Here is a 19071-nt window from a genome sequence, read left to right on the forward strand (position 1 = left end):
GGTGGTTTTTCCTACGGAATTGAATAATTGGTCAGATAAGATCACCTTGTGGCTCTGTTTCATAGATGATATCTTTATTCTGTGCAACGGAGATGAGACGACCTTCCTATGAATTCACTCAATCTTAAATTCACTTCAGCTATGAGCTATCACTGGCTCCCGCTTGCCATGCACTTATGCCTTCCATCACTGGTGTTCTCCTTTAATCACTGAGTATGTGCTAGGCAGGCAGGGCAGATACTCTTTTTAACCGAACTGCAGTCTGGGAGTACCCATTTATGCAGTACAGTTATTATTGTACATAAGAGCACACCTATACTAGTGTACTATATAGTTGGTGTGATCGTACGTAGGTTCCTTATGAAGTGTTTTCACCAGACACAGAAATGCATCAAACCAACATAAAAGTCATAAAACATCATAATCACATTTTTGATGACCAAAATAAAACATTGAATGATCATTATAACTATAATTTTGATGATCACACCTTGAACTATCAACACTAACAAGTACAAATACTATATTATAGTCTAGCAAGAATTGGGAGATTCTTGTTAATTCTCTTGCTATCTTATATTTAACACACTATCAATTTAGAAATTAATGATATATATCATATGTTTTCTGATAGGTTAGATTAATTGTGCCAGTCCAGCACCCTTGAGGTATAAGAAGAATGGGCATATGTTCTTTAAGGATCCATCATCACCTATCTTGAATCCTTCAATACTGGCTCCTTGCTAATTATTTTATAGTAAGCACCTTCTATCAATCCTAAAGATAGTGTCTAGTTGTGAGAAATTGTGGTTTCTTTGTAGTCTGTTCCCGTCAGCCCTTATTTTAATGAAGATTAATAAACATTGGTTTTAGATTGTCTATAACTCTGAAGGGCTTCTTGGTAATGGTCTATAGACATTTTCTGCCTCAGTGATATGCTTCAAATATGGTGCTCGACAGTGTCCCCCCTCCCCCCCCAGGGTGAACTGCATCAATAACACTATTGGAGATGAGCGAAAGAGAACCCGAAGTAGTCAGAACAATGGGAATTACGCAAGAAAAGAAAATCCACAAGAGATCCCAATGGCTGATATAGTTTCATGGTGAAAAGTATCACCTGAACTGCAAAGCACGGTATACCATTGGAAGATGAAATATGAGAGGGATGAGTAATGGTAAGCTGGACATCATCAAAAGAGAAATGGAAAGAATGAGTGTGGATCTAATTGGAGTCAGTGAACTGCATTGAACTGGATTTTAGGACTTCAGCTCAGATGACTACACCATTTATTACTCTTTTACGAGACAAAAAGGAGAAAAGAGGCAGGCATTGGGGCAAAGAAAAAGTAAATAAATCACAAGGTGCATAGAGACCCTCAAATACATCAATGATAGAGTCATGTCCATCTGCATCAGAAGAAAACCTCTGAATGTGACCATTGTAAAAGTTTATGCAGCAATTGCAGATACATCAGAGCAGGACACTGAGGACTTCTGTGCCCAATTCCATAATGCATTTGACAGAACCCCAAGAAAAGGATATTATATAGTCCTAGGAGAGTATGCAGAAGTGGTCGGCAAACACAGCCGAGGGGAGAGGAATGATGCTGGGGATCATCTTGTGCAGTTCTGCCAGGGTGACAAGTTTAGAATCGCCTACACATTCTTTACCCAGCCGAAATGACGCCTCTACACCTAGACATCCCCAAATGGGCAGCATCGCAACCAAATCGACTATATCTTCTGCCAGAAGAAATGGAAAGTTAAAATTTTGTCTGCAAAGACACTACCAATTGAAGACTATGGATCCGATCACCAGCTCCTTATAGCCAAAGCCAGAGTCAGACTATGCAAGCTCAAGTGTCCACCCATACACTGTGAAGAAGCCTTTCTCCGCCCACCAAGCAGTGAGCAAGGACCAAAACAGGAATGAAATCAGCGACCAGCAAAACATCAAGAGATGGAAGCAATATGCAGAACTATACGCTGGTGCCAGCAGTGAGCACCCAGAGGAACATGGGGTCCAACAGGATCTGTAACCAGACCTGCTGGAAAGTGAAGTGCAATGGGCGATGAGACAGCTGCTAAATAGCAAAGCACCTGACATTGATGAGATCCCTGCAAAGCTGCCTAAACCAGTCCCAAGAGCTGCATTTGCAACACTATGCTGGACAATCAGGAAGACCTACACATGGCCAAGGGATTTGCAAACATCAGTTTTCATCCCACCGCCAAAGAAGGGCAATGTGAAGGACTGTGGAAACTAAAGAACAATTGCTCTGATTCCTCACACTAGTAAGGTGCTTCTGAAAATCATTCAGAAGCACTTGGGCAATATCCTTGACAAGGAACTTCCTGATGTTCAAGCTGGATTCTGCAAGGACAGAGGGACCTGTGAACACGTTGCAAACCTGAGGTGGATTATGAAAAAGGCAAGAGAGTATCACAAAGGAACTGTGTTCCGCTAAATAGTTCTTAGACCAGAGAAGTCATTGAAATTGAAGAAATCACTTTTTATATTAGTTGTGTTGAGCTATTTAACTTGTTCTTGCTTGATTGTTTTTTGCAAACACTTAAAAGTTTGTAAAATTGGTAAATAAATCTAATATGAAAAGTGATTTCTTCAAATTCAGCACAAACGCAACTTTTAATGACTACTCTGATCTGAGAATTATTTACCTCCCTGAATAGAATCCCTTATAAGAGGGTATATTTGCAAATCGGGTGTTATATCAAGCACACCTGATGCAATTATTCAAGGGCTTCATTAGTTGCATCCGGTATACTTGAGATAAAACAAATCAAATACCTGGACTGGCTAGGGCTTTGTAGGCTATGACGTTAAAAGTGGCATTTTCTGTTTAATTTGGAAAAACCTCTTGTTATATTAGTTGTGTTGAGCTATTTAAATTGTTCTTGTTTGATTGTTGTTTTTTTTACAAGGAGCTAAAGGTTTGTAAATTTGGCAAATGAACTGAATTTGCAATGAGTGTTGAATAATGTTCATTGCAACCATACATTCTCCATGTATAGTAAATTTTTACTGTGAACTGTAGGGTCACTTTAATATAAATCCTGACTATATCAGAACATCAAACAATTCTCCAAGGAGGTGTGTAATGATAAATAGTGGCTAAATGTTTATTCTCATCTGACATAGGTGAGGTTAGCAAATACTAAAAGACCTCAGAAGGATGCCCAAATGTAAGTACTGACTACTATCTATTAAGAAAACGTAAAGAATGCAAAATTATGTGCATTATGCAGAAGTGTCTGGCAGCAGCTTAGTTTCGCTCTCCCTACTAAAATAAACATTCATTCTCAGGTAATTCAAAAAGGCATATTTATGCGGAAGTCAAGCGAGCCAGTTAGTAGTATTTGTGGATATGTCATAAATGTATAATGGGAGCCCTACCTCTTGAAGCCCCACCGATTCACCAGTTTGCCTTGACTGTGTTCCATTAAGCGATTTGGCAAATTGCATATAGAACTGAGAAAAGTGTCTGTAGGGCTTTCTCCATTGAAGCCTGTAGAAGGTATGGAAATTGCTGAGCAGCCACCTCTCTGTTCAGTCTGTTGTGGGTTCAGTCTCCTGAAGTTGCAGAGGTGAGACCCCCTCCATTCCTCATTTATAGCATATCCTGTGCATTTGTCATAAATAACTAAGGTAAATACCACTAGAGGTTCTGCTGTGTTATACATATTATTGTTTTTACAAATAAATATGTACGTTCTCCTTAAGGCCCCCTGTCTACAGCCGAGGTGGAATATCGCTAGTGATATTCCGCTGCGGGGGATGAGGGGGGAGAGCTGTCAGCTCTCCGAGGTGAGCCTATCTGATAGATAGGCTCACAGCGGAGAATCGCAGCAAATCGCAGCATGCCGTAATTTGAGTCCCGCTAGCGAAGAATCGCTATGATTCCCCGCTTGTGGACAGGGGGCCGCACTTTCCATGACAAAGCTATGAAAAGCTTGCACTGCGTTACTTGCGGCCGGATTATCGCCGTGAGTAACGCAATGCACTATAGCCAGTAAACAGAAGCCCTAAGAAAGTTGTAGTACGTTTCATGCAGCTAAGGGTTCATTCACATTAGCGTTGGAGGTTGCTGAATTGTGTTTAAAAACAGGACAAAATAGCGCAGTATGCTGTGCTTTTTCACACTCTAAAAAGTTACAAGCCCGGCCAGAAACGGAGTGGATCCCATTATAGTCAATGCGGTCTGTTCGGCACCTTTCGGTTCTGTCATGAGATGGATCCATCCGGCCAGGGTGTGCCGTTTTCCTACTCTATTAAGCCCGTTAACATTGATGTGAACCAACCCTAAGTTGTATCAAACTGAATATTTCCTTTAATGCAGAATGGACTAAAATATTGTCACTGATCCGAGCCTTCCCAATACTAGTTACTTTTTTTGCAGTAGCAGACTGGGGTTTTGCAAACTGTTCCACCTCATATCACAGGCAAACTAGTTTTGTAAAAGATTGCACACAATTTTTTTCTTCACTTGAATTTTTTTATGATAGATATTTTTGTCACGCAACATTTATCTTATGAATTTTACATCTAAAAGGCAATTCAATGTATCCCTGCACTGCAACAGCTGCTATCACTATTGTGCTGAGAGTTGCTACGGCGTAAGCCATCTGAAAAAAATCTGGCAGTCAGTGAAACCAAAAATGCTTCAATTCGCAGGTAGTAGTACTGGGAGTTTCCCAGTCCACAGAGTTGAGTTATCTTAATTCAGTACATTAAAGAAAGAAATGTAGCTTTGCTGCATTTGCTTGTTTTGCCTTATGAAGAGAACTGTAGCCAGTTGAGTCTGGGTGGAAAGACACTGTGGCCATGGCACCGGGATCAAGCATCCCATGCTATTCTACACCTTGGGCAATAGTCATGCAGCCAAGAGAAAAACACATATGCTCCAAACTCTGTACAGTGAAACGACTGAGCAAACCAAAAGTATCACCCTTGTATTCACATTAGTAATGCTTTAACAAAATGTGTATTTCAATTCCTCCCATCCATACATTTGCATATAGAATATACGATGCAGCGGAATCTTTGTGCGCTGTGCTTTGTCTAAAGCCATAATTGATTATGCTCAAGTAACTGGCTTTCAGTAAGGACCTGTAGCTTTGCTAGATGGACTCTGCTTACAATGCAATGCAGCTGCTGATCCTCACAACTCTATTACACACTCCTCTAGAGAAGGCAGTTTGCATGTTATTGATACCAAATGAAGAGGCGTAATGCCGACTACTCCAACGGAAAAGAAACAGCTTGTAAGACAGAACTTAACAGGATATTCTGGAGTGATGAAATCCTCTTCTTCATACAGCAGTGGAATTAAAAGGTTGCTCAGTTCAATGGACGTTTTTTAAATAAAATAGTCCCATTACGGTCCGTTTTCTATGGCTCCAATTAGTCCTGACAGCGACAACAACCAATTTCTTTCCTATGATATATATAACTTTTCCAAAGTGTTGGCACAGACAATCTTCTTCAACTGGGTCATACACTTCCGAAGACAACATAAATGAACCACTGCAAGAATTCTTACATCATACCAGAATCAGTTTAGGATTTAGCTAAATCTAAGCATTAAGCCAGCATATTAACTGTAAAGCTTCTTTAAGACTCACTTTGGATTAACTTTTCTTAGTTTAATTAGAACAATTTTAAAAGAATGCAATTGACTCTAAATTTATTTTTTAATCCATTCATTAGAATAAGAAACACTTTCCCTTGTATATACTGTATCTTACTTGCTAAATTGTAGCTATTTGCATCTCGTCACTTTAATTAAATGGATTGGAAATCACTATATCATATGTCTGCATAATAGCAGAAATGGGTTTTAAATTATTTTAACACTGCAGCTCGGAAAGTTTAATATACATACATTTTTACAGAAATGGTGGTTTTTTAATTTACAGGTGCACATAATATAAAGGAGGAAATTGTTACCCATGCAGTCTATTGGTTAAAGACATTAACCTACCAAATGATGCACCCTAGTGCAGAAAAAAGGGATAACTATTTGATTGGTGGAGGACTGACCACCGGGACCTCCACCGATCTTGAGAATAGAGGTTGTGAAGATTCCCGAGTGAATGCAGCAGCATGTTGGGTTCTACATGGATCATTAGAATATAGATATTGTAACATTGAGAAATTGTTTTATCCAAGTACGGCTGTGTTATGCACCATTGTGGTCAAATACCTGTGGACGTTTCTCTAGAGTAATGTTGGATCTGGCTAATGCTCTAGAGCCATCATTACCTATCTACGATATATATGCTATGGTTTGACCATCAATTACCTAAAAGTCAGCACAGAGCAGAAAAAGGTCATCAATCCTCTTTGTAGTCAAGTTCACTGTTTCCAATAAAGTACGTGATATGGAGATAAAGAAATGTAAATATGAAAAATCTTAGTTATTAATTACCATATATACTCGAGTATTAGCCGACCCGATGTAAGCCGAGTCAATACGTTTTACCACAAAAAATTGGTAAAACTTATTGACTCGAGTATAAGCCTAGCTATACTCGAGTATATAGTAGGTAAAAAAAAAAGCAATACTCACCTATCAGCCGGCGTCTGTGTTCCTGGTGCGATGCTGTCCCCAGCGCGATGCTCTCCCCGTCGCTGCGCCCAGCCGCTGCAGTCTTCTCCCCGCTGTCTTCTCCCTGGCTTGCTTTTAAAATCCCCGCCATCAGCTCGATCCAATCACAGCGCTGATAGCGGGGATTTCAAAACCAAGCCAGGGAGAAGACTGCGGGGAGAAGGCTGCAGCAGCTGGGCACATCGCCGGGGACACAGACGCCGGCTGATAGGTGAGTATTGAGGGTTGTTGTTTTTTTTTACCTCACTCAAGTATAAGCCATGGGGGGGGGTTTCAGCACATTTTTTGTGCTGAACATCTCGGCTTATACTCGAGTATATACGGTATTTCTTTCAGGATAGAGCTAATTAAAATTAACATTTTCACGTTTTCTTTCCCACATTGCTCATCTCAGGCGGAACATTCATCTGTACCAATTGGATATTGATCGGGACAGCTAACACAGCTATGTGATTTTTGCTCTGCCTATAGTGGGTGTTGTCATGGGGGAGCACGAGGATAGAGTGGCGTTACTTGCTGACGACCTCATGTTATTTATGTCTAACTCAGAAACATCTCTTACGCATGCCATAGAACTCCTAAATCAATATGGAGGCTTTTTGGGTCTTCATATTAACTGGGCAAAATCCGCCCTGATGCCTCTGTCTAGAACAAACCTGCTGTGTAACTCAGACTCACTATGCAGACAATTATTGATGCCTTTAAATATCTGGGAGTTCAGATTTCTAATAAATCAGGACGATCCTTAGATTTGAATGTATATCCTCTGATAGACTTATTTAAAACTAAATTCAAAACCTGGGGATCCTTGCCAATTTTGGTGGTTGGACATGTTAATTTGATAAAGATGATAGTCTTTCCAAAATGTCTCTATGTCCTATAACACACCTCAATAGTAATTTCCTCCTGATTTTTCAGGTCAATGAACTCACTTATGACATCTTTCATATGGCGACATTCCCATCCAAAACTTTAAATTTCCACCCTGCAGAAACCAAGGCAGCAGGCTCTCCCAGACGTATTCTTAAATTATATTGCTAGCCAATTGGTTTACTTAAGATGCTGGTTGAGTGATGACCCACTCCCTAATTTGGGGTCACATTTAGCTCATTTTCTAAAAATCAAGGCTTCTGGAGAGAGGTCACTGACCTACTCTCTGAGGTTTTGGGAACCACTGTCTCTACAGGCCTTGAAGTGTGCCTATTCGCGATACTTGATGAGGAGATTTGGCAGTACCATCTTAGAATATTTTTGAGAGAGGTACTTTTCTTGGCTAGGAAAGTAATAGCATTACGTTGGATGGATCACAGGAATCCATCAGTGTCAATGTGGCAGAAATTGGTCAATTCCACTATTCTGTATAACTATACAGTTTATAAAGGGCACAGATGCCCAGGAAAATTTGAAAGGCATGGTGTCTACGGTGAGGTTCCTCACTCACATCCTACCCTCCACAATTACTCTCATCCTTCATTTCAATGTTCCAGAGACGCTCTCATTAACAAGCACGTCCTTGGGCTGGAAACCGAGGCTGACACAATGTCTAAACTCCTTTTATCTACCTCTACCTAGATTTCCGCTACTGGGGTATTCGGCCCTTTTTGTTAAATATTATCAGATCTACATTAATTTGTCCTGCTTTTGATTGTTCCACTATGCTACAAAAGATGTTGTAAGTTATTTACTTTCTAATAAAAATGAGTTTAAAAAATAAAATGGACCCAGATAGGCGCTATAACCTGCGATCATGCGCCCTACAAAGATCATATACGTCTTGTGATAGCGATCCTATGTGCGTTTACGACTGTGTAAGGCCACTCTTATACTGATCCTGATCCTATTGGAACCAGTTACAGTTTTGTTGGTTGTTACTGACAACAGGCAGATCCAAAACATACTAGCAGGACTCATATACTTCAGTGGGAGACTTGGTTTTCTATAGCTTAGCCCAAACTACCTGGTGCAAAGACTACGCTTTGCAGAATAAAAATTACCAGACAACAATGGATGTACATATTGAGCCAGCAAGGAATTCTGAGATATGCAATAGCACACGCAAAAAAATAGGCACTGATGCTCCCAGTCATTGAAATTGCCAATTAGTCTAATGAGTTCAAGATGTGTTCTTTTCATGGGCAATTGCGAACTGTTTCACGCATCTTCCAGTGTGTTGCGTGTGCATTTGCGCATCCCCATTGACTCGTGCAGGAAAATAGAGCATGCTGTGGGGTTTTTGGGGCGCAACTAAATGCACAGGAAACATATGCACTTGTGAACGAACACTTTGAAATCAATGGAAAGATACGAGTATACATGGACTTGCTCCTATCAGTCACAGTATTAAAACTACTTTCCTAATATTGTGTAGCTTTCCCTATGTCTTTGTGGTATCTATCATAAAGACATTAGTAACAGATCCTTTAAAGAGGTTATCACAAGATAGGATAGGTGATAAAAGTCTGATTGGTAGGGGTTTCATTGAGGAGGAGATTGAATGGAGTGACAGTCACGCATGCGCTGTACCACTCCATTTATTTTCAATGAGACTTCCGGAGATAGCCAAGTACAAGCACTAAGCCATTTCCATCGGCAACCCTAAATGAATAAAGCAGCTGCTGTGCAGGTATGGCCACAGCTCCATTCAATCTGACGTCACTGAAGGAGAGAAAAGTGGGGCTGCAGTGATGAGGAGAGGGACATGGGGTCCCTGATCTCAGGATCAGTGGGGGTCTCAGCGGTAAGACGCCTATCAATCAGACTTTAATTACCTATCCTATAGGTGATAAACGTGCGTCTTGGGAATATCCCTTTAAGTCCTGTAGGTTATGAGGTGGGGGTCTCAATGGATTGGTCTTTCCAACACAATACACTGAATTCTCAACTGGTTTGAAATCTTAGGAAATTGGAGGCAAAGTCAACACCTTGAACTCTTTGTCATGTTCCTCAAACCATTCCTGAATAGTTCTGCAGTGTGACATGGTGCATTATCCTTCTGAAAGAGGTCACTTAATTAATTAATAATATTACCATGAAAGGATGTACTTAGTCTGTACAAATGTTTACGTAGGTGATATGTGTCAAAGTAACATCCCCATGAATGCCAGGATCTAGGTGCATTTTGATTAAATAGTTGGCATAATGCTTTGCCTCATGTGACTTCATAGTATAATATTATATACATTTATCTGAGATTCCCCAGTTTATTAATCTGTAGATTACATAATTTTTTTACCCTGATTTGGGCATAATAGTACTGTATTAGGAGGTTCCTGATAGAATCACCATTATCAGGGCAGCTATTCCTGTAACAAAACAAGCAAGGCATATATTTTAGGGTCAGACTAGGAAAACGTTATCATTTATATATTTTTGGACCTTATTTTCCAGCCCGTATTTATTCTTTGGATCTTTTTGAAACATTATTAAATTTTATACAGTGGTTCATGGTAATATTTTAGCTATTATTAGTAAAGGTTAAGTTTTCATGCTAGTCTTTCTGTGATGCTTATGGTTTTTTTTGTGACATACATGTGATGTAAAAGAATGCCAGGCTGCCTTCTTCTATTACTCCATAGTCCAGTTAAGGTATTCATGTACCCAATGGAGGCACTTTCAATAGTGTACAGAGGTCAGCATTGGTAGGGTATTTTAACCAGTCTTTGGCTATGAAGAGCCAAAAGCAGCAAGCTGCAATGCTCTATATGTTCTAACACCTTTCTATCAAAGCCTGCATTAACTTTATCAGCAGTTTGAGGTACAGCAGTTCTTATAAGGGATCATACCGGACAGGTTCGCCTTCACTATGTGCATCAGATAGTCTTCAGCACCAATTTTCCTTCTTTGGGCCACTTTACATATAATAGTACATACCGGGAACACCCCCCCAGAACTTGTGTTTTGAAAATGCTCTGACTGGTCTTCTGACAATTTTACCCGTCATATTCCTACGTTTGCCCATTTTTCCTGCTTTCAACATATTAACTTCAAGAACTAACTTATCACTTGCCGTCTAATGCCCTTGACAGCCCTTGATAATAAATATATGCATTCACTTCACCCATCAGTACTTTTAAATGTTATGACTGACCTGTCTGTGGCTTCATTCACACGGCAGTATTTGGTCAGTATTTTGCATCAGCATTTGAAAGATAATATCAGGAATAGAACTTACATAGAGGAAAAGGATAAATAGTTCTTCCATATTTTGGATTCGCTCCTGGTTTACAAAAATTGATGCAAAATACTGTCCAGAATACTGCCGGGTGAATGAGGCCTTAAGCTGCAATTTAAAAGGGTGAATATAAACTTAAAGGGGTTGTCCCGTGAAAGCAAGTGGGGTCGTACACTTCTGTATGGCCATATTAATGCACTTTGTAATATACATCGTGCATTAATTATGAGCCATACAGAAGTTTTTCTCTTACCTGTTCCGTTGCTAGCGTCCTCGTCTCCATGGAGCTGTCTAATTTCAGCGTCTAATCGCCCGATTAGACGCGCTTGCGCAGTCCGGTCTTGTCCCTTCTGAATGGGGCTGCTCGTGCCGGAGAGCTGCTCCTCGTAGCTCCGCCCCGCCACGTGTGCCGATTCCAGCCAATCAGGAGGCTGGAATCGGCAATGGAACGCACAGAGCCCACGGTGCACCATGGGAGAAGACCTGCGGTCCACCGTGGGTGAAGATCCCGGCGGCCATCTTCGCAAGGTAAGTAAGAAGTCACCGGAGCGCGGGGATTCGGGTAAGTACTATCCGTTTTTTTTTTTAAACCCCTGCATCGGGTTTGTCTCGCGCCGAACGGGGGGGGGGGGCGCTATTGAAAAAAAACCAACACGTTTCGGCGCGGGACAACCCCTTTAAAGGTGTATTCCCATCTGATAATTTCATGACATATCCACAAGACATGCCATGAAACATAGTAACATAGTATGTTAGGCTGAAAGAAGACAATGTCCATCCAGCTCAGCCTGTTTCCATCCCCCCATGTTGATACAGATGAAGGCAAAAAAAACAATGAGGCAGAAGCCAATTTAGCACATGCTTGGGGGAAAAAACTTCCTTCCCGACTCCATAGTGGGCGTCAGAATAATCCCTGAATCAACAATTGAAAAGTTCCTACCAGACTCTAAGACCTGGATCAACAAACCCACTGGTTATTAAATGTCTATATATACCTAGAAATATATAACACAATATTGTTAGAAAAGATTGTCACCGCGCTACAAGGTACTTTGTATTGTATATATGAAGAACACTTTGTCTTTAGCGGTTGTGGTCACACGCTACTAAGCACGCCCCCCGTGTCCAATCACTCCCCCTATACTATACTTTGATTTTTAAACATTCTGCTGCTCGTTTTCTCCTGCAAATCTGAAAGTTATCCCTGGGCCCCCAATCCACACACTCTTGTTTAGAATTGCCCAATTTTAACTTTTATTCCATCCTCCAGTTATTTTAACGCTGGCCCTTCCCCCCACCACCATGTCATACATTATCATAGTAAACCCCGCCCATAAAATGGCGCTACCCACGGATGCATCGAGCATTTTCATTTTCGTTTTCATTATAAATGTGAGTAGATGTTTTATGTTTTTTATGTATCATATGGCTTGAGAAAGGTGTCATCAGGACACCGAAACGCGTTGCCTGTCTAATACGTTATCCACAATCGGTGGATTGTTTAATAAAACCTTGGACTTTATCCAGTACACCGGTGTGTACCATCGTCTGTGATTGGAGTCTACATTTCAAGGAGGGGGTTTCTGTATTACACACCCCCCTCCTCCCCAGTAAGTGTCTTTCCTACATTATCACTTGCCTTTATGCTTACCGCTAAAGACAAAGTGTTCTTCATATATACAATACAAAGTACCTTGTAGGGCGGTGACAATCTTTTCTAACAATATTGTGTTATATATTTCTTTGTGAGTGTTACCCTGCATCAGGGAACCCCTTTTAATGTCCTGCAGCTCTCCGGTTAATACGTGGATCGGGTACTTGCGGAACCCCAGTGGAGTGGAGTTTTTTTAAAAACCTTGTGGCGCATTCCTATCCTACTTATCTATATATACCTGCTTGGCTTTTTCTGCTATTCCCGCAACTCCCAGCCACTGAATTTAGCTGGGCTCAGGACTTTGCGGGCCAGAACTAGAGAAAGGTGGGAGTCCCAGAGGAGGGACCCACGTCTATGAGACTTTTATGCCATATCCTGTGCAGATACCATGAAAGTCTCAAATGAGAATACTCCTTTACAGCCAACTATGACTTAAATGAATGTCTAGTAAAAGATTCCCCTGAGGAAGGCCATGCTATATATTTTCTTACATAAGTCCTTTCAATACGCTTCAAGCTCTCACAGCTAGGAGCAACTGAAAGCTTAACCTGTATAGTTAAACTGCTATGAGCAAGTGCTGAAAACCACTGCCCTTCTATGGGTACGGTAAAAATGCATGTGCCATTCTAACACACTGCAGGCAATTGTTTGTGAAGTAAACCAAGCTTATTAAATGCATCTTCCATTTGACTTAATTGAGATGTCCACATTTCATTGTAATATTGGGTCCAGAACTGCCAAGCCTCCTTCACCGTTTCCTGGTCACTACTCAGTGCTAGTTTACAATATTCTCCATAGTTAGTTAAACCTAAGGGTGAAGCAGCATATAGTATTTTATGTTATATACAACGTCCGTGTAGTTTCCACAGATGCTACTGATGCACACAAAAAAGCTGGAAGATCATATGGTACTTGCCCCACATCTTAATTACATACTGCAGTAGTAACTGACTGATAGTAGTGCGGCACCAATGCAGAAGGTCTACTGACTCTTAAGAACAGTTAGTAATGTAGCAGGTCCCAGAGGAGGTGAGGTTAATTCAGTTTCAGGTGTTTAATCATTCTAATGCCAATGTGAATTTAAAATACTTGGATAAATGCTGTAATCATTCATAGAATCAATGGAAGTGTTCAAACAAAGGCTGGACAAATATCTGTCTGGGATGATTTAGTGATCCAGCACTGAGCAGGGGGTTGGACCCGATGACCCTGGAGGTCCCTTCCAACTCTACCAGTCTATGATATGTTAGAGCAGCTGCTAGAGGCGTTCTGTATATGTCAATTCTGTGTATGCAGATTATATAAAAAACTCCTCAAAGAAAACTCCTTTAAAATACTAGCCAGACCATCAATGTGTTGATCACTACAGGAATGGCTTCTCTCACCCCTAACGACTGTTATCACTCACAAAAGCCGCGTCTGGTCACATACAGCGGGGAAATAAGGTATAAGAATGCAACCCCCTAATTGAGTATCAAAGAGCCCTTTTACACTGAACGATTATAGTTCAGATTATCACTTGATCTTGGGAATCTGAACAATACCAGAATGTTATAAGGGTATATTATTCTCTGTAAAAATCTGTGTTTGTACTTATATTCAGGGTGCCGAGTCCAAATACGACAACGAAAATTGTCTGTCAGGCAAGATAATGAAGCTACAGACATCATTAGAAAGTAGGATGTTCGATATTGTACTTCTTTATTACAGTATATTGCCCATTACAACCATGGACGTCATTTATCAGAACTGTCCAGCAATAATTCAAGGAGAGCTGCAGTGACTTCTCAGATGAGCATGGCGAAAGATTTTAGCAGGACATACCTGCAATTGAAAAATGGTATGAAGGAAAGTGGATGCCAACGATGCCGGCTGATTACTACTGGAATACTCCAAGGGAGAACACTGGTGGACATAACAGAAATAAGTGACTTCTGCCAAAATGGCATCTAAATTTCCATATTTTCATACCATTTATGGAAGTCCTTTGTTGTTATACATCTGCCAACTAGTGATCTTATATGTTATGCCTATAGCTGTGTGTTATTCAGGATTTACATTTATAAAAACAGATTTATTTGCAATTATAGTTACACTTCTTTTCCGTCGGAATCCGCCCCGTACCCGCAGCTAGTGGGACCTGCGTACCTGTGTCTTGCAGGCTGCAACATCCACGCGGACCTCGCTACTTCCGGGTTTGCTGTACTGCACATGGTCCTCATGGCTAACCTTCGGACATGCGCAGTACAGTTTTTTGTTTTTTAATAAATCTCCTGCTTTCCCACAGGATCCGCAGCCATCTGCAGTGTCAGCTGCAGGCGGGCCACAGATCGGGCGGCTCCCATTGACTTCAACCGGGAACTGGGGAAAATGGAGCACGCTGCGATTTGTTTTCCGCAGCAGAAGGTCCGCAAAACAAGTGCACATGCTTTAATTAAGCTTTGGATGCCCATGTCTCCCTATGGGCGGCTTGAATTGCGAATCGTCCACGTGGGGGTCCCGCATGGATTATGCAATTTAAATCCACCCGTGGACATTGGGCCTCAAGGTTAATGTTGGTAAACCTGTTCCTGACCGTCAAAACCTGAGTACAAATTTGGAATCAGCACTCAAACTTCTGTAGGAAAACACAAAAATTTGGTCCGGAAAAAAAACAAACATTTTTTGTAACACAATAATCGTTCAGTGTACATGCATGATCTGAACAATTAACAAGAATGTGTTCGTTGTACTGATTGTGCAGGCATAACAATCTATGAACAATTGCCTATTCTCTGTTAATAGAGCTGGGTGGGCTGGAGTGATCCCCAGTCTGCTCCACCTCCATTCACTGAGCGATGATTTCTCCGGTGTGAACGGGCCCTTTATAAGGCACGGCCCTAATGCATGATCGCTTTCCACTCTGACACATGGATGGGGGTCCAAGACCAACTTCTATAGCATCCATATTCCCATAGAAGTCATATGGACAGGGATTGCCTTCATGAGACAACTTTAAGGAAAGAACTCTTACATTCATGCCCTGGAAACTAGAAATACAAATTGTTTTAAAGTTTCCATTAATTTGAACAGAAGATACGGTCTGGGCGAAATTGGCTATAAAATGGAGTAAACTGTAATTTTTAAATATAAAAATAGAGTTTTCACAGTACGCCCCGAGGCACATCTCTCCAAGAAATGGAAACAAGCTTTCAATATGCAGCTATGACATTAAGTTGCAATCCATGCTGGCTGAGTAATGTTACAACACATACAATGATTTATGATATGTTTCTGTAACTCACGTAAAAATACATGCATGATTAAATCTCACCAAAACAATTGCAAATGGTAGAGCCAAACGACGAGAGAGAAATGAAAGTACACTTGTGTTTTTATTAGTATAACTAAATACAAACAGGAAAACAACTAGATTTACATAATCAAATCTTTGCATTAAGAAAAATATGAAAAATTAATTTTAAATGCCAAATATGCAATGGTAGAGTACATTTATATAGCAGCTCTGACAGTACCTGTATGGCCATTGTTCTGTGAAGCTTCAATGCCCCCTTCTGGTGGAATCTGGCAAAACAGGCAGTGCAGTAATCCTCTCCACACTCCAAACATTTCTTTGATGAAAGGCATTGAATAGAACAAAAACAAAATTACTGTATTGACCACAGATTCTAGGAATTCTGCACATGTTAAATTATACAGTGAGCTGGAGCTAATCAGCTAAAACATCAAGCATTCGCAGTTCACACGCTTCGGAGAATGAGTACAATCTTCAAACAAGCACAACAAGAATACGCTATGTCGCCGTCAGTCTCTGCGAGCAACATTACACTATGATGGGAGGGACCATTAGAATAATAGCCTTATGTGCTTCTCATTATCTGCCACTGTTGATCATCTCGACCCGTTTATTGGCAGAAATACCACTAGGATTGGATTGGTTTGTATGTATATAGTATAGAGTAATAAGGCAGCAATGTAAATAATAGGCATGATGAAAGTTTTTCGCCCTTTTATTCATTCTCAGTTCTCATTGCTACAGAAGAGCAAACCTATTTGTCCTTTTAAAAGGTTGAAGTTGGTGAACTGAGTCTCAAAATCAGCTAATCTAGTTTCCCATATTTACAACTCACAAGCCAATTCATGAAACCGAAATGCCAAAGCCACCACATTCAATCACTTATTTTTATTTGTGGATACCAACTTGTAAACTCATTTACAAATTTTTGGGTTCCTACTCTATGGCCATTAGGGTGGCTTCACAAGGTTTTTCTTCGTCCGTATTGGCATATTTTACTGTACTTTTTGTGCTCGCAGGACACGGTTCTTTGAGCACAAGACACAACCACGCCCAGATTGAAATGGCTATTTAGGCCGGCTGTCCACGGGCGATGCGGTATCTCGTGACGAAGCTCCACCGCGGGAGCCGCCGCCCAGGAGCAGGAGCCGCCGCCGAATCTCCGCCGGTCAGCCCTATCTAATAGATAGGCTGACCACGGAGAATCAGGACAATTCGCAGCATGCCTGCCGCGAGCAGAGAATCGCAATGATTCTCTGCTTGTGGACAGGTGCAGGCACTTTCCATAGCAATGCTATGGGAAGCGTCGGCCGGAGTGATTTAGCCGGCGGTTTACCGCCGGCTAAATCACTGCCATGGACAGGGGGCCTTAACCCTTTCCAATCCACTGTCTGACCTCTGAAGACATTATGATTTAAGGCTGTACAGCTCCGATGTTGAAAGACGTCTATCAGGATTCTCTTACTGTATATTGCCAGCCTCTCTGCTGTCGGAGTCTATCCAACGTGTCACCTCATGCAGTACTGGCTTTAGCCAGCAGACAGTGCCGTTGTATAACGGCAGAAAAAGAGTAAGCCCCCTAGGAAAGCCAGGATACAAATTGGATTGAAAAGGGTTAACATAATGAGTTCCAGGTGTTTTCTTTTTTCACAGAATTGCGTAGTGCTTTATGCATCCCCTTATGTATTGCACGGACATTTGCGCACCTCCCATAACCTTCTAAGGGGACCTTTGGTGCACAAATGCGCACATAAATAGAGCAGGTACTTTTTTTTTTTTTTGTCCTTGCAAAAAAAAGGAAATGAGAACTAACCCACTGAAATCAATGGGTTCTATTCTCTGAGTATTGCACGCAAATATCTCCGTGTAAAGGCGCCCTTAAAGTGGTTTTCCGGGTAAATGCTATTGATGACCTATCCTCAGTATACATTATCAATAGTTGGTTGGCTGTGGTCGGCCACTTGGTACCTGGGCTGATCAGCTGTTCAGGTACCTGCTGTCAGCACCAAAACACACAAGAGTACTCAGTGGAAGCAGACAGTTTCGACCCCTATTTAGTGGCTGGCGCCCATAATTACAGGCACAGTTTTGACTGATTTTAAAGGGATATACACAAATATACACAATTCCCCTATGTAAAGGCAGATTTTTAACTTGCTAGAAATCAGCGATGAACGAATAGTGCACTAACAATGCACGATGGCCGCGCGTTTAGACACAACGATTATCACTCAAAAGATGGCTTTTGAGCTATTTTTAAGCGATAATCGTTGTGTCTAAATGGGCCTTAAGTGTTATTCTAAGATGTTGCAGCATTGTAGAGTAAACACACTTTGAAGTTTGCCTGTTTGATGTTGGAAAGGAGCTTTCAAGTCAAGGAGGCCGACCGTGCTTTCTCCACCTGCAACATTTTGACTAACAGCTCTTGCAAGCAGTGAGAGGAGCTGTACGTCAACATGCTGTGAGCGGGGAGAACCTGGCATGGCCCGTCTCTTTGATTTGAAAGCTCAGTTTCCAAGTCAAACAGGCAAACTTCAAAGTGTGTTTATTCTGAAACGCTGCAACATTTCAGAACAACACAAACACAGGAGGATTGTACAAATCTGCTTCTGGTTCATGCTGTCGATGGTTTGGGTAGCATGAACCCAGTGACCAGCCTCATTTAATGAGAGCTGCGCCTTCAATTATGAGGGCCGACCATTACACAGGAGTCAGAGCCATCTGCTTTTTCTATGTACTTCTGTGTGTGGGTGCCCGATCAGCTGGGGTCCCCAGAGGCAGACGCTAGCCGATCAACTCTCGATGACCTACCCCGAGGATAGGTCATCATTAGTATATGTGCAGAGCTAAGCACAAGGCCAGGTTAAATAGTCCTGACAAATTACCCACAGGTGAGACCAAGCAAGTTTCACCTAATACCACTCCCACCAGAGCCAGAAACCATCTACATAGCCCCCAAGGCATTGGCGATAATATTCTGTGAACTAAAAAGTCAAAGGTCGAACGTTTTTGAAGACATGAGTCCTCTTACATCTGGCATAGAGCTAACACTACATTCCACAATAAAAATATCAACTGTACACACATAATTCCATCTTTGACTGACTCAAAAAATACACAATTAAAGTTTTGGAGTGGCCATTCAGATGCTGTGGGAAGACCACAAAGCGATTATCCCACAATCCAATGTTTTTCTAAAACAGAATGCCACATGCCCAAATGAAATAACTATGTGCCTCCCTTCTATGTTTTTGAACTCCGTTACGCCCAGTGGTGAAGCTTTCATCACTTAGTAAACTGGGTAGTCCTACTGCTCAGCCCA

The 19071-nt window shown here is 41.3% G+C and overlaps 1 protein-coding gene across 1 annotated transcript in view; it reads right to left on the bottom strand.

The window, feature by feature from the left end:
* ZBBX (zinc finger B-box domain containing) overlaps positions 1-19071 on the bottom strand; it is a 178589-nt gene that overhangs the window by 104837 nt on the left and 54681 nt on the right. The window contains exon 7 of the mRNA XM_066600685.1: positions 15970-16065. Coding sequence (XP_066456782.1) covers positions 15970-16065 — 96 coding nt within the window. The remainder of the gene's footprint in view (positions 1-15969; positions 16066-19071) is intronic.

The sequence above is a fragment of the Eleutherodactylus coqui genome, chromosome 1, assembly GCF_035609145.1.
Source record: "Eleutherodactylus coqui strain aEleCoq1 chromosome 1, aEleCoq1.hap1, whole genome shotgun sequence".
Lineage (NCBI taxonomy): Eukaryota > Metazoa > Chordata > Amphibia > Anura > Eleutherodactylidae > Eleutherodactylus > Eleutherodactylus coqui.